This window comes from Schistosoma mansoni, chromosome W (genome assembly GCF_000237925.1).
Source record: "Schistosoma mansoni strain Puerto Rico chromosome W, complete genome".
NCBI classification, from domain to species: Eukaryota; Metazoa; Platyhelminthes; class Trematoda; order Strigeidida; family Schistosomatidae; genus Schistosoma; species Schistosoma mansoni.
This window is the reverse complement of record NC_031502.1, coordinates 54,228,052-54,241,532: the sequence shown is the minus strand read 5'-3', so window position 1 is coordinate 54,241,532 and position 13,481 is coordinate 54,228,052. Positions and strand designations below refer to the sequence as shown.

The 13,481-nt window shown below is 38.7% G+C and overlaps 1 protein-coding gene across 1 annotated transcript; it reads left to right on the top strand.

Annotated features, from left to right (window-relative positions):
- Positions 1-310: 310 nt before the first annotated feature.
- Positions 311-12,869, top strand: Smp_073390 (hypothetical protein; the record flags this gene model as incomplete). The annotated part of the gene is made up of 6 exons (XM_018790171.1): positions 311-383; positions 422-579; positions 7,506-7,710; positions 9,490-9,561; positions 11,084-11,325; positions 12,657-12,869. The coding sequence occupies 6 exons, from the start codon at positions 311-313 to the stop codon at positions 12,729-12,731; spliced, it is 825 nt and encodes a 274-aa protein (XP_018655541.1). The 3' UTR covers positions 12,732-12,869.
- Between the last annotated feature and the right edge of the window lie 612 nt (positions 12,870-13,481).

Genomic DNA, 13,481 nt, shown 5'->3' with positions numbered 1-13,481 from the left:
TTGTCAAATGCTAGGATTCGCTGCCGACTGAGCTGGTCCAAGCGACTTCCCAGGAGTCCTTTAAGAGGAAACTTGACTTATTCTTAAGGACTAAGGATAACATACTATTATGATTTACCAAATTCATTTTTTCCTCTATTATCGTTAATATACCTAGGTTCTTGTCTGGAGGTACTGGTGATCCACTGCTACTAGACACGGAAGCCTGTTAAGCGAAAGCTTCTTCTATTCCGTCCACAAGCATTTGAACCATTTGAGTTTGGTGTTTGGTCACCATCACCGCATAATGTGAAGTTTTCAAGGTCGTCTGATGGCTTTACCTGAGGTTGTATATATTGATGCTTCGGAAAATGGTTGTGACTTAAGAACATTGCTGGATAACTGTACGTTACAGACCTCAATTTAATTTGATAAATACAAGTGTCTACAGTATGTGATTCAAAGTTTGGGCTCAAAATCGATTGCAAATACTACTCGGCTGATATAATTATTCGATCGTTAGATAAATTATGTGCTCTTAATAAATCACCAGATTTTATCAATGTCCACGGAGTTATCATTTGCTTTTCTGGGGATAAGGTAAGGATACTGTTACCTGTACCATCTTATTTTAATGATTAACAATAACACGTTCCAAGCAAACTGTAAAGATAAAATAAAAGTAAACGTTGTGTAAATACTGGAGATATTATCTCAGGAAATTCAGTGTTAATATAGGTGACGACGCACCAACTTGTCTTTTGTCTCTCTCCGAGATAAGTACTACAGAATTGACACTCACCTTTTCCAAATCGTCTACTTTTCCCCACAATTAACACGCCAGGTAGTCAAATTTTCATAAGAATTAGTGAAATTATTTCCTATCGTCTGTCTACCCAGGAAATTCATCTTTAATTCCCCAGGGCTACCACAGTTTCTGCGCACTTGACATGATTCAGAAGAGTGATTTCTATGAAGCATGTTTGGTTGCCAATATTATTTACACTTGAGTGACAGTAAAACTTTCACATTGTGACTGACAGAATTATCTACCATAATTTAGAAAAGGTAGTTAGTACAAGGTTTGTGTTTATTTACTAAAGAAGCTTCTTAGTTCAAACAAAATACTAATAAACTCTAACGCCTACCTGCTACATCTAATTCTTTTCAACACACTCGATGCAAACGAACTTAGTGTAGGTTTAAAAAGACACTTATTTAACAAAAATTGGTAAGGCTTTAGAAAGTTATTGCAATAGTAGTGTTGTCAATAAGAAGCAGCGTTTCCGTCGATTGAGTTCTGAAGTGGGGCAGCAACCGACAGTTGTGGATACATTTTGTGAAATATTTACTACAAATTTACTATAAAATAAGGTAAGACTTACAGTGATGTTGCGAAAAGCTGATGTATGCTTTTAAACAGCGGAACGCGAAAGTCAACGAAGTGTTGCTAACAGTTCCTTTTCTTCCATAATGACGGTTGACCAATTTATCTTTCATATCATTAAAGTGCCCTTCGGTAGTGATACTTTAAACTTTTCCATCAGCATTGTACTATTAGAACTTAGGTGTTAGGGGAACTCGTGTAGAAAAGACAAATATAGTATTACCTCTTATACTGGCGTAGAATCGAAACTATAGAATACTCCATCTTATGGTCGTCCCCACCAATGTGAAGTTTATTTCCAAAACGGGTTTTGTTAGGTAGGATAGCCCCCAAATGCCCTGGTACGGCCGAGAGTGGGGAGAGTCCACTCTCCCTCCCGAAATGCTCTCACATGGCCAGCGAATATATAGCTTCTGCCAGGGAAGTCCTACTCACTGCCTTCTCGTGGCGGGGGTGTTGTTTACGAAAGTGAGAGGACGAAAAGCGAATGTCCGGCGCTTTAACCGGGTTGGTGGACAAGGCGAGTCCACCTAGGGGAGTTGGAAAACCCTGATTCCAAACCAATGGTTCACATGGGCTCCAGTATCCTGAGGGAACAAATGGCGTGTGAATCAATCGCTGATCACCGGCTACCATGTGATTGCATCTCCTCATGATGCTCCACTGCCTTGTGGATCAGATCTTTCGGTCAAAGGCTCGGGGTGTGGCCCCCTAAGAAAACTACCTGCTTCGGTTTGGGCACCCGGGCAGTATCACAGCCCACACACGAATAAATGAAATGATGAATTCTATTGACGATACTATTCTCGCTCATATTAGAAGCGAGACAATTTACATTATTATTATTACTATTACCATTATTATTATTATTATTATTATTATTATTATTATTTACTACGTCGCTTTTTCACCCCCTTTTATCCCCAATTTGTGTAACCTTACTTTTCAACTTATGCAGCAGCTCGCTCTTGGTGGAAAATCTGTCCTATCTAAACGATCTCCAGTCACTGTCTGGTTGAAAGTGAACGCTTCCACCGATTATGAATACTGAAGCAGTCTTTCTGAAACCACGTACGCCGTTCAAGCTGGCTTCCTTCAACGTTCGCACACTAATGCATATCAGACAACAGATAGGGCTGGTTATGTCTTTGGAAGGTCTTAATGTTGACGTTTGTTGTCTATCCGAGACCCGTATTCAAGACTCTAGTGAAGTACTACAAATTCGCTCTCCATCTGTCGCCTCGAAAAGCTTGTTTCACGTGCGCTTATCCGGGGACCCTGTGGCATCTTCGTCTGGTCTTGCTGGCGTTGGTGTCGCACTAAGCGCTAGAGCTGAGGCAGCACTAATCGATTGGATCCCCATTAACAGTCGGTTATGTGCTGTTAGATTAGAAAGTTCCATCAAAGTGAGAAGAAATCGGCGTGAGAATCGGTGTCTTTTCGTCATCTCCGCCTATGCCCCGACAGATTGCAGCCTGGATGCAATCAAGGATGAGTTTTACCACCAGTTAACAGTTCTTCTCCAGAAAGCGCGTTCGACAGATATTGTAGTACTAGCCGGAGACTTGAATGCTCAGGTCGGGCGTCTAGGCACAGAAGAGAGTCGTCTAGGTGGCCGATGGGGACTTGTTGGTCGCAGGACAGATAACGGGGACCGTTTGCTGCAACTGTGCACAGACCACAACCTGTTTCTGGCCAGCACTAACTTCCGGCACAGTCATCGCCGGTGTGCTACCTGGCGTCCTCCCTCTGCATCCCAAGCCTGGACTCAGATTGATCACATTGCGATCAGCTACCGCTGGCGTGGTTGTGTACAAGACTGCCGCTCCTTTTGGAGTACCTATCTGGAGTCTGATCATGCCCTGGTCTGCGCCAATCTCACCTTACTTTTCAGTGGCCGAAGGATTGACCACCACCAACGGATCGATGTTAGTAAACTGGCTGCAACTTCTGTTGCAAGTAAGTATCGAGCGGAGCTAGCTTATAGGCTAGCTACCATCCCACCGAAAAGTATAGATGAGCATTGGTTGCATCTTCACGACGCCATGAAAATGGCGAGTAAAGCCGCTTGCGGCTTCGCGAAACGTCCCGCTTACAAGCACTGGGTTTCTTCTGGCTCCTTACAACTGATGGAAGCCCGTCGGTCTACTCCGGGTGACCGTGAGTATGACCACAAACGAAGGCTGTTACGTAATGAAATTGGGCAAAGCTTGCGTAAGGACCGAGAAGCCTGGTGGTCGGAGCATGCTAATGAGATGGAAGCAGCAGCTGCATCTGGTAACTGCCGGAAGCTCTTCCAACTCATCCGAGCCACTGGCAGCAAGAAGTCTGGTGTGAGTGAAACAATCTACGAGGATGATGGGATGCCAATCACAAACATCTCTCGACGTCTTGGACGATGGGCGGAATTTTTCGAAGGGCAGTTCAACTGGCCTGCTGCTCCGGCAACATCAACCAGTTTGTCCTGCCCCCCATGGCCGGTGACGACTGATCCACCAAACGAGGCGGAAGTCCGCAAGGAACTCCAACTCTTGAAACGTTACAAATCACCTGGCCCAGATGACTTACCTCCGGCTCTTTTTAAAGATGGTGGTGACTTTCTGGCTAAGGAACTGACTGCGTTGTTTGCAAAGGTTTGGGAGCAAGAAAGTGTTCTAACATCATGGAATGAGTCAATAGTCGTCCCTATCTTTAAAAAGGGTTCACGTTGTTCCTGCAATAACTACCGGGGGATAAGTCTACTTCCGATTGCGTCCAAACTATTGGCTTCTATCATTCTTCGTAGGTTGTTTAAAACCCGAGAACGATTGACTCGCGAGGAGCAGGCTGGTTTTCGTTCTGGTGGAGGATGCATTGATCACATCTTCACCCTCCGCCAAATGTTAGAACACCGTCATACTTATCGCAGGCCAACAATCGTAGTGTTTCTTGATATCAGGGCTGCCTTCGATTCGTTGGACAGGACTGTTCTCTGGGATTGTCTATTGAAGAAGGGTGTGCCTGAGAAGTTCATTAACATCTTAAAGGCCCTGTATACGAACACCTCAGGCAGAGTGAGGGCATACAACCACCTTTCTCCCTTGTTCCATTCGAGCAGTGGGGTTAGGCAGGGTTGCCCGATCTCACCATTCCTCTTCAACTTTGCCATCGACGACATCCTGGAAACAGCTCTGATGGATGTAAGTAATGGCGGTGTGGATATGTTGCCTGGAGAACGACTTCTCGACCTCGAGTATGCGGATGATATTGTCTTACTGTGCGATAATGCCCAAGGCATGCAATCAGCACTTAATCAGTTGGCAATCAGTGTCCGCAGGTACGGTATGTGCTTTGCACCCTCCAAGTGCAAGGTACTCCTACAAGACTGGCGGGATTCTCATCCTGTACTCACCCTAGATGGTGAGCAGATTGAAGTAGTTGAGAAGTTCGTGTATCTAGGTAGCTATATAAGTGCTGCTGGGGGCGTGAGTGATGAGATTGATGCACGTATAATGAAAGCCAGAGCGGCTTATGCCAATCTGGGCCATCTTTGGCGCCTTCGTGATGTTAGTCTGGCTGTAAAAGGTCGGATTTACAACGCGTCGGTGAGAGCAGTTTTGCTCTATGCTAGTGAAACCTGGCCTCCGAGTTGAGGTTGTTAGACGTCTCTCTGTGTTCGATCATCGTTGTCTCCGAAGGATTGCTGACATTCAGTGGCAACACCATGTTAGTAATGCAGAGGTTCGGCATCGTGTGTTCGGGCGCAGAGACGATAATTCGATTGGTGTCACCATCTTGAAACACCGACTTCGGTGGCTTGGACATGTTTTACGAATGTCGTCCCAGAGACTTCCACGCCGTGCATTATTTGCCGACTCTGGGACTGGTTGGAAAAAGCGGAGAGGAGGTCAGTGTATGACATGGCGTCGTGGCATGAAAGAGAGCTGCAAAGGGCTAGCTTCTGTTGGTCCTTCACGACTCCCTGGCTGGGGTCCGAGAGATGGTGCAACACAGTGGCTAGAGACGTTATCAGATATGGCTCAGAATAGAAGCCAATGGCGGTCCTGCTGTAACCTTCTACTTTCTTCATAAAGAGTGGCTATAACTATCCTAACTGAGAGAGCTCTTCTGGTTGTACATTCAGTTCCCCTCATCACTACTCTTCTCCTTTTCTTTTTTTTCTTTTATATATACGCATCTTCTTCCTTCTCCCATTCTCATTATTTTGTGTGGCGCATATGTATCCGGTGCCCTTTGTACCAATATATATGTGATTAAATAAATAAATAAATAAATAAGGTAGGATAAAATTGATCCGATTGAGGCTTTCGACTGATTATCCGTCGGCCTAGTTTTCATAGCCATCTACATAGTAAATAAACTGAAAACTTAATCAGTGTACTTGTAAATCTATCTTTTGCTTTCAACTCTTCAATCTATAAAGGTATCTGTAATCTAGCTAATCCCTAGTCGAGTTTCTTGACTGGTGTTCTTTATAGTAGTATCATCTGTCGCATTACAATGATACCGGATATCACTGTTTGCGACCTATTATATAACTGAAATTCGAGTGCGCTCATATTTCATTCTGGTTATGTCCAACTCTGAAGTGTTTCAGAGTATGTATACATTAATCTGGGGATAGATGCAATAATTTTAAAACAAATGACAGAGGAATGCTGGATTATACTCTGAAAAACATTGGTCTGGGATATGATTAGAAGAAACTACTAAGTTACTTTATTTTCGGGTAAATGTGGACAATTCAGTGTTAATATCGGAAAAAAGTAGACAATTTGAGAAAGGTGAAAGTGTTAACTTCGAGATATTTCTCCTCAATGGAAAAATTCGTACCACTTACCTCGGGCAGAGACAAAAAACAATTTAATGCATCGTCACTCATATTCACACTGTCTTGAAAGAATGTCTTCAGTATTTTTACAAAGTTTTCCTTTATTTCCGCTTTTTTGTTTTCTTGTTTAGTAAAAGAAGGATATTGTGGTTGGAAATATTAAAGGCTGCTGGATTGGAAGGACACAAAGAATGACCATGATACCGTAGTCTTCTTAGCTGATGAGTTCACACTATTAAAACCACGAATTTTTCTCTAGATTGAGAGCGAGTATCAAGTATATGCAGTAGTGTGATATGCCTTTTGTAGAGATGCATTGGCAGTTTTTATTCTGTAAGCGCTCTTTCCTGAAAAGCCCATGTACTATAATCCTTACTATCTTTTACTTATCAGTAACAGACAATAGTGCTTAATGGAGGAATTATCAGTTCACTTTTTTAAACCATGAATTCGGTTCCACTATTCAGTGTACTTTAACCTTGGATATTCAAACCGATTCTTCTTAAATTAGGATAGTAAACAATGTATATCTGAGTTCACGATTCTTTAGCGTAACGCCACTTTGATAATAGGCTAATTATTTATTAATTATTAAGTCCTTAGTCCTATGTAGAAGGACTCACCTTTCTTTACCTTATTACTTTGTAAATCAAAAGGCATTTAACTTACATTTATCGCTTGTATAACTAGCACCCTTATTTTGTAGAAATATAAAAACACGACTTAATCCGGTTCCATCATTTTAGCTCACTATTAAAGACTGGTTAAACGAGGGAGAAAATTGTAATTATACGCTAATTCGCGTTATGTTTCGGGTAATGATAAAAGTTGACGAAAAATGTGGTGCATCATTTTATCACTTCCAATTACCGAATTTCTAGGATAATAAATTGATGAAGGATCAATTAAGAAAAGCAAAATCAGAATATTATTGTTTCATTAGATAATGTTCAATGAATAATTTGAGAAGATATTTCATCAATGATCAAGGCAAGATATTGATTACAGACGGATAAACACTATCTATTTGCTTCGTCCTAATTTGGAGCTTATCAAATATCCCTTCCCATGCTAGGGCAAACATTGGGTTATTAATCTTGCTATAAATACGTTAGTGTATAGTTGACGTTTTGTGATTCAATGCTTCACGTGCTTTTTTATCCACATACTCATTAGCGTATTTGTCATGCAGTCGCATCACTAAACCTGTTAATCACGACTAGCGCCTCGTTTTTTCTGATCTTTCGTGAGTTCGTTCGCTCTACATTGATATATTTTCTGTTTGTTCATATCCATTTTCTCCTTAAGGTTTCTAGTTGGAATGATGCTCTTAAACTGATGAGCTTGGCTATTAGTCATGACGTATCCATACGGGTGCTAGTGTGCCATACTGTTAGTCCGTCTATTTTGTTTCCTTCTGAATCAGATGCTTTTTCGGTTATGACACGCATTATTCTGGATCATGAGTTTGAGCTTGTTGAAATTTCTCCAAATGAAGATACTATTGAAGAAGGTATTGGGTTTTTGCTTATTGGCCTTTTTAAGTCCTGTTAATATATCGATTGTTTCATCTGAGGATCGTCTGTGCTTATTACACTTATTTTCAGTTTTAGTAATCGGATTGTTAAGGTTAGTGGTATGTATTATTCCTTTCAGTGGGTTTTTCTAAAAATATGATTTTCCTCAAACAAACTCACCAAAGCAGACACATAAACAAAGTAAGACCCAATATAAATATTTATTGCTTCGACTTATTACACTTCTTGTCAGCACAGCAAATACAAAGCAACATGAGAAAAACGAAGAGGTGTAGAGATAATACCAGTAATAACAGCGGAAAGCTGAGGGCCAGAAAGAAAAAAGTCGGAAAGTGAATGAAGTCGTGAATAATATGAAGTTCGAGATCTAGTTGAAGATGAATACATTTTGAATGAATACATTTCCACCTTTGAGGCTGGTTTTAAATCACGTCACCTAAGACCCCTAATCATTGGTTGTGGTAAAACCTGGACCTCCCTGTACAATTAAAACCAACAGTCAATAACTTCAATGGATAGTGTGTGTTTATGTGACTGCTCTTAGATTTTATCGGCATACTTATACTCAAACCAGCGTTACAAGTCAGTATAGCCTGGTATAAGATAAATAGAATATCGGATTAAATCACTTCGATCAGTACAGGTACACGACTTTAACAACTAACTTGCCCTTATTTCTTAGAATTTGCATCTAGATGAACATTACTTATTCAATGGTTCCACTAAACGCGATCAGTACTACGAAAGTATTTGTTGTCTAATAACTGTATCCGTATACTTGTCTCAATCAGCAGTTATATTTCACAGCCATGGTATAGAAAAGAGCTCACTCCTTTACATTGTACTCACCTCTTGATAATTGTCTGGTTGGACTAGTGCTATTGGTGGTATAAGTTGGCAGGTGCCAAGATAAATCCATGTAGTGGTCGCGATATTTCGTTAGTAAGTAGTCAGTCAGGCCTGATACTATTTCCTAACCGAGTTAAGTAATATTCGCACAATCGCACCACTGTTCATTTCTTAACTAACTGTCATTACATGTTAGTCCTGTAACACCATCTTTCTTCGATTTTTGCTCAGGGTACTCTGAAGAAGTTTATTTTGTCACTGTCTCTGCCTAACGAACTTATATTATCTATGTATTGGTAATTACTTAGTAGATCTTGAAGTAAAAAATCAACTCCAATAAAATTGAAGTTAAAGTCACCATCATCAGTATGTAGATAATATAATTGGACAGGAATTATAAAAATCGATATCATGGGTAACACAATTAGCTTTTTTTAGCAAGGTCCTTTTTTACGGGATTGGGTTGCTAAGTCCATGCCTAACCCTTCTTTATCCGGGCCTAGGATCAGGACTAACCTTAGAAGGGGTCCAGATGGAGTTGAAAATACAGTAGCATGCCTTATATTTCGTTTTAGGGAATCATTTGATTACTAACTGACTATTCTTGTAATTTCAACAGCCTCTAACCTGTCAAATATCACTACAAAATGATAGGATTTGTTGAGATAATTTTGCATATTCGATCATGATTTTTATTAAGAGTTGGCTTTGTATGTTCGCTGCAACAGATGTCATTGTTATAGTCACAGAAAATCTTACTAAGCATTCGGTAAGTTGTTCTGACTATTTTCATTTTTAATAATCCATACTTTTGCTAGTAATCCACTGTTTAGCAGAATATCTATTTTTGAAATTAGTAAAGTTGTATATTACAATTAATGATTTTTGAGGAATTTCGTTTTCAGGCGAAGAATTTGGAGTAAAACGAATAATATCTATATTGGAAACACATATTTGGCCAAATATGAAGCCTAAAGGTATATAAGTACTATTTTTATTATCAGGAATTTCTTTCGCATGATAATAGTAAAGAAAATAATTTGCTGATAGATTTTTTTCTGACTTATTCACCTGTCTACTTATACTTGTTTACCCACTCTCCCGACCCTTAAAGATATATCTGCCAGGTTATTTTTATCGCTTACTGTTAATTGCTAAGATAATATGGCAAACTTGGAGTTAATTTATTAATTGAAACGATCAGTTAGTCACAACGTACAACCTGCTACTTATGTACATCGAATCAAGTTATCACGAAAAACTTTTGCTGCATCAATTTCATTTTGTACAAATTAAAGTTCTACTGTATGTTTACACAATTTAAATTTCATTAAAGTAACTAATCAGTGAGGTCAGTTACAAGTCCGAATTCTTATCACTACAGGAGGAATAATTGTATTTATCGAATATCTAATTGATATTTTTACTAATCTGTAAAATAAAATCACGTCGCATGAAATATTACTATGGTTGAATCCATTAGTCAATTGAAGCTAGACCACCATGGAAAACCTGAAAGCATTGGAAGGCCGTTTCGTTCTATTGTGGGACTCCTCAACAGTGCGCATTCATGGTGGACGGTTGATCAATTTCCTGGATTGGTTAAATTTTGACATTAACGCCGTTGTATGCCGGTCAGTTCAGTGGTCTAGAGGTTAAGCGCTCACGTGCCAGACTGATAGGTCCTGGGTTCGAATCTTGCGAGGTGGGATCGTGGATGAGCACTGCTGAGGAGTCCCACAATAGGACGAGATGGCCGTCCAGTGGTTCCAGGTTTTCCATGGTGGTCTAGCTTCAATTGACTCATAAATTCAACTATAAAATTACTAAAATCTCTACAAAACCCCTTCTGAAAATATTACTATTCGTGATGTCTAAAAAAATGATTTATTGACTTCAAAGGTGAGTTATTTGATAAATGTTCTGAGAATGTTGTTTATTATTTATTTATTTAATCACATACATATTGGTACAAAGGGCACCGGATACATATGCACCACACTTTGTGTGAGGGCTGTGATATTGCCCAGGTGCCCAAACTGAAGCAGGTGGTTTTCTTAGGGAGCCACACCTGGAGCCTTTGACCTAAAGGTCTGATCCACAAGGCAGTGGAGCATCGTGAGGAGATACAGTCCCATGGTAGGCGGTGACCAACAATTGATTCATACGCCATTCGTTCCTTCAGGATACGGGAGCCCATGTACATCATTGGTTTGGAATCAGGGTTTTCCAACTCCCCTAGGTGGACTCGCCTTGTCCACCAACCCGGTTAAAGCGCCGTACATTCGCTTTTCATCCTCTCACTTTCGTGAACAACACCCGTGCCACGAGAAGGCAGTGAATAAAAGTAACTAGATCGCTGTGACCAATTTTTTGGGAGTCTTAAACCCTTCTCCCCACCCTCTCACTATAATCAGATTGTACTGTATATTTTTTCATAAGTCTTTTCTAAAAAAAACCATTCTCGAATTTCTTCTTTTTCTTCTATTAAATTAAAAGGTCAAAATAATTTAAACCGCTTGAAATCTATTGAAAGCAAATCTTTAAATAATGAAAATCATTTAGATTTAATAAATAATTTATCCAATAATATAAACAAAGTCAATTTAAATGATAATAAACATTTCGATTCATTATTCAATGATGAAAATGAATTTGAAGAATTTTTTAAACATTTACCAAGAATACGTGATGAAATAGCTTCATTGAATTCTACAGATAGACATAATATGGCTGAAAAAGTAAGTTATGAAGTGTTATTTTGTTGTTTTTTTAATTTGATTTGTTAAACAGTAAAGTTACCTTTGAGACCTCGCCTCGCGAGATTCAAACCCAGGACCTACCAGCCTCGCGCCAGAGGAGTCCCACCACAGGACGAAACGGCCGCCTAGTACTTCCAGGTTTTCCTTGGTGGTCTAGCTTCAATTGACTCACGCTTGCAACTATGAAAATACTAAATCTCCACAAAACCCTTTCTGATAATAAATTTTATTATCATTTAAATTAGCTTTCAGAGAAAGTTGATAAATTTATACTATTAAGACATGGAATGAGGGCTTAGTGGATGGATAAGGCATTCAGTTTTCAATTACTATTTTGGTTCAATCAGATGGGTAGTATAACTTGGTCTCGTACATGAAGTGTAGTTCAAAGCTGAGTATACTAATCTGTACTTGATGAATTAGTTACATCACATTAAAGAAAGGTAGTCGAATGAGATGAATCAGTTTTTTTATTCTTATTGTCATACTTTTCCAGATAATCTGTCTACTTTTCTATAGCTCCGCATTCCCCTCTCTCCAACCTTTTGCTCTTCATTTTCTTTTGCTACCGTTGACTTTATATTTTCCATAGTCTCTTCAAGATTTTTGCATACACAGTTACACTTGTTTGTTTAATTTCAGTAAACAAGAAGTTAACGCTTTTTGAAAATTTAAAAAAAGTAGTTGAAAAGAAGTGTGAATCACATCTATTATCGATGTTATTATGATCTATCAAAGTGTTTATAATAATAATAGATTCATATTGTAGTCAGTTGATAATCCTATGAAATTATAACAAGTTTTATCACACTCCTAGGTAGTCTACTTTTTAAGAGGAGATAATAGCTAGATAAATCTACGCATACTACGTACTTATGCTTACATATTATTTCAAGGTTAGAGGACAGGTGAGAAATTACAAACAAGGTAAGCTACAGTATGAAGTCGCTTATACTTCTAGTCAAGATCTCAGTCTATATGTTTTTGTATGAGTGAGTTAGAAGGACAAATGTATACATGTACACATATTATCAACAATTTGATAATTATACCTACCTACTTACTTTAAATTTTGATTTATAGTAGAAAGTGTATAATGTACCTGAAAATCGGATCGCAGAATACAAGATCAAAGCGTATCAGAATCATGCTCATGATTGTCTGTACATCGTATATTAATCTTTACAATCGTATATATATTATAGATTTTCTTTACTTGTAAATAATATTCATACCGATATTATTTTCGCTTAGTTACTTAATTATCCTTTGTAATTTTTTTTTCTCTCATCAATCAATTTATTTTATAGATAACATGTAAAATTTGGAAAGCTATTGGGGGTTCCGAGGAAGAGATTGCTGGTTTACATTCAGATTCTGAATGATTTTTTATTTTCTTCTGAGGAAGAAAAATAATTGAGAACAATTCAGTGCTTGCTTTGCTTGTGTTCAGTTATATTTATAATGATTATTATATGTTATTGTGAAAGTAATCAAGTATTGATTGGAATTGTGTAGTGTAACCATGTTTTTTTTCTCGGTAATTTCTTGTTGTTTATTTTACTTTTACCTACCGATTCTCTATCATTTCGTTTCGGACTTTTAATGATGTTATTTTTTCACACTGTGAATTCATCTGTTTTTATTATTTTTTTTCGGGGGGGGGGTTACTTCTCACTTTTCCATTCCATTTCCTGTGTATTCCGTAGAAATTAAGTCAAATAATTGCATACACAATTTATTCCTAGATGGTATAATGTTGAGTTTTTTTTCTTCTAATAAGTTGTAAATTTGTATTTTTCAGTTGAATATATTAATGTTTTCCATTAAGGATTAATTTTGAACTTATTATATAATGACAAAAACCAGCTTTGTTTATGAAGATATAGTCAAGTATTGAAATCTCATAACTATCTGTTGTGTCCGCGTCGTTTATTAATTATACAAGGAACTACTTAGATTCTCACGGCACAAAGTAAGAACACAGAATACTAGTACAAGTAAAGATTTATTAACCCTAAACCCGATCGTTGCTGCTACCTTGACGTAGTGGTCAGGCTTGCCTATCGTGACGAACCAGTCGGGCTATACTGGCTGGAACATTCGTTCCTCAAAGTCCTGCTACGCCAGGCCGG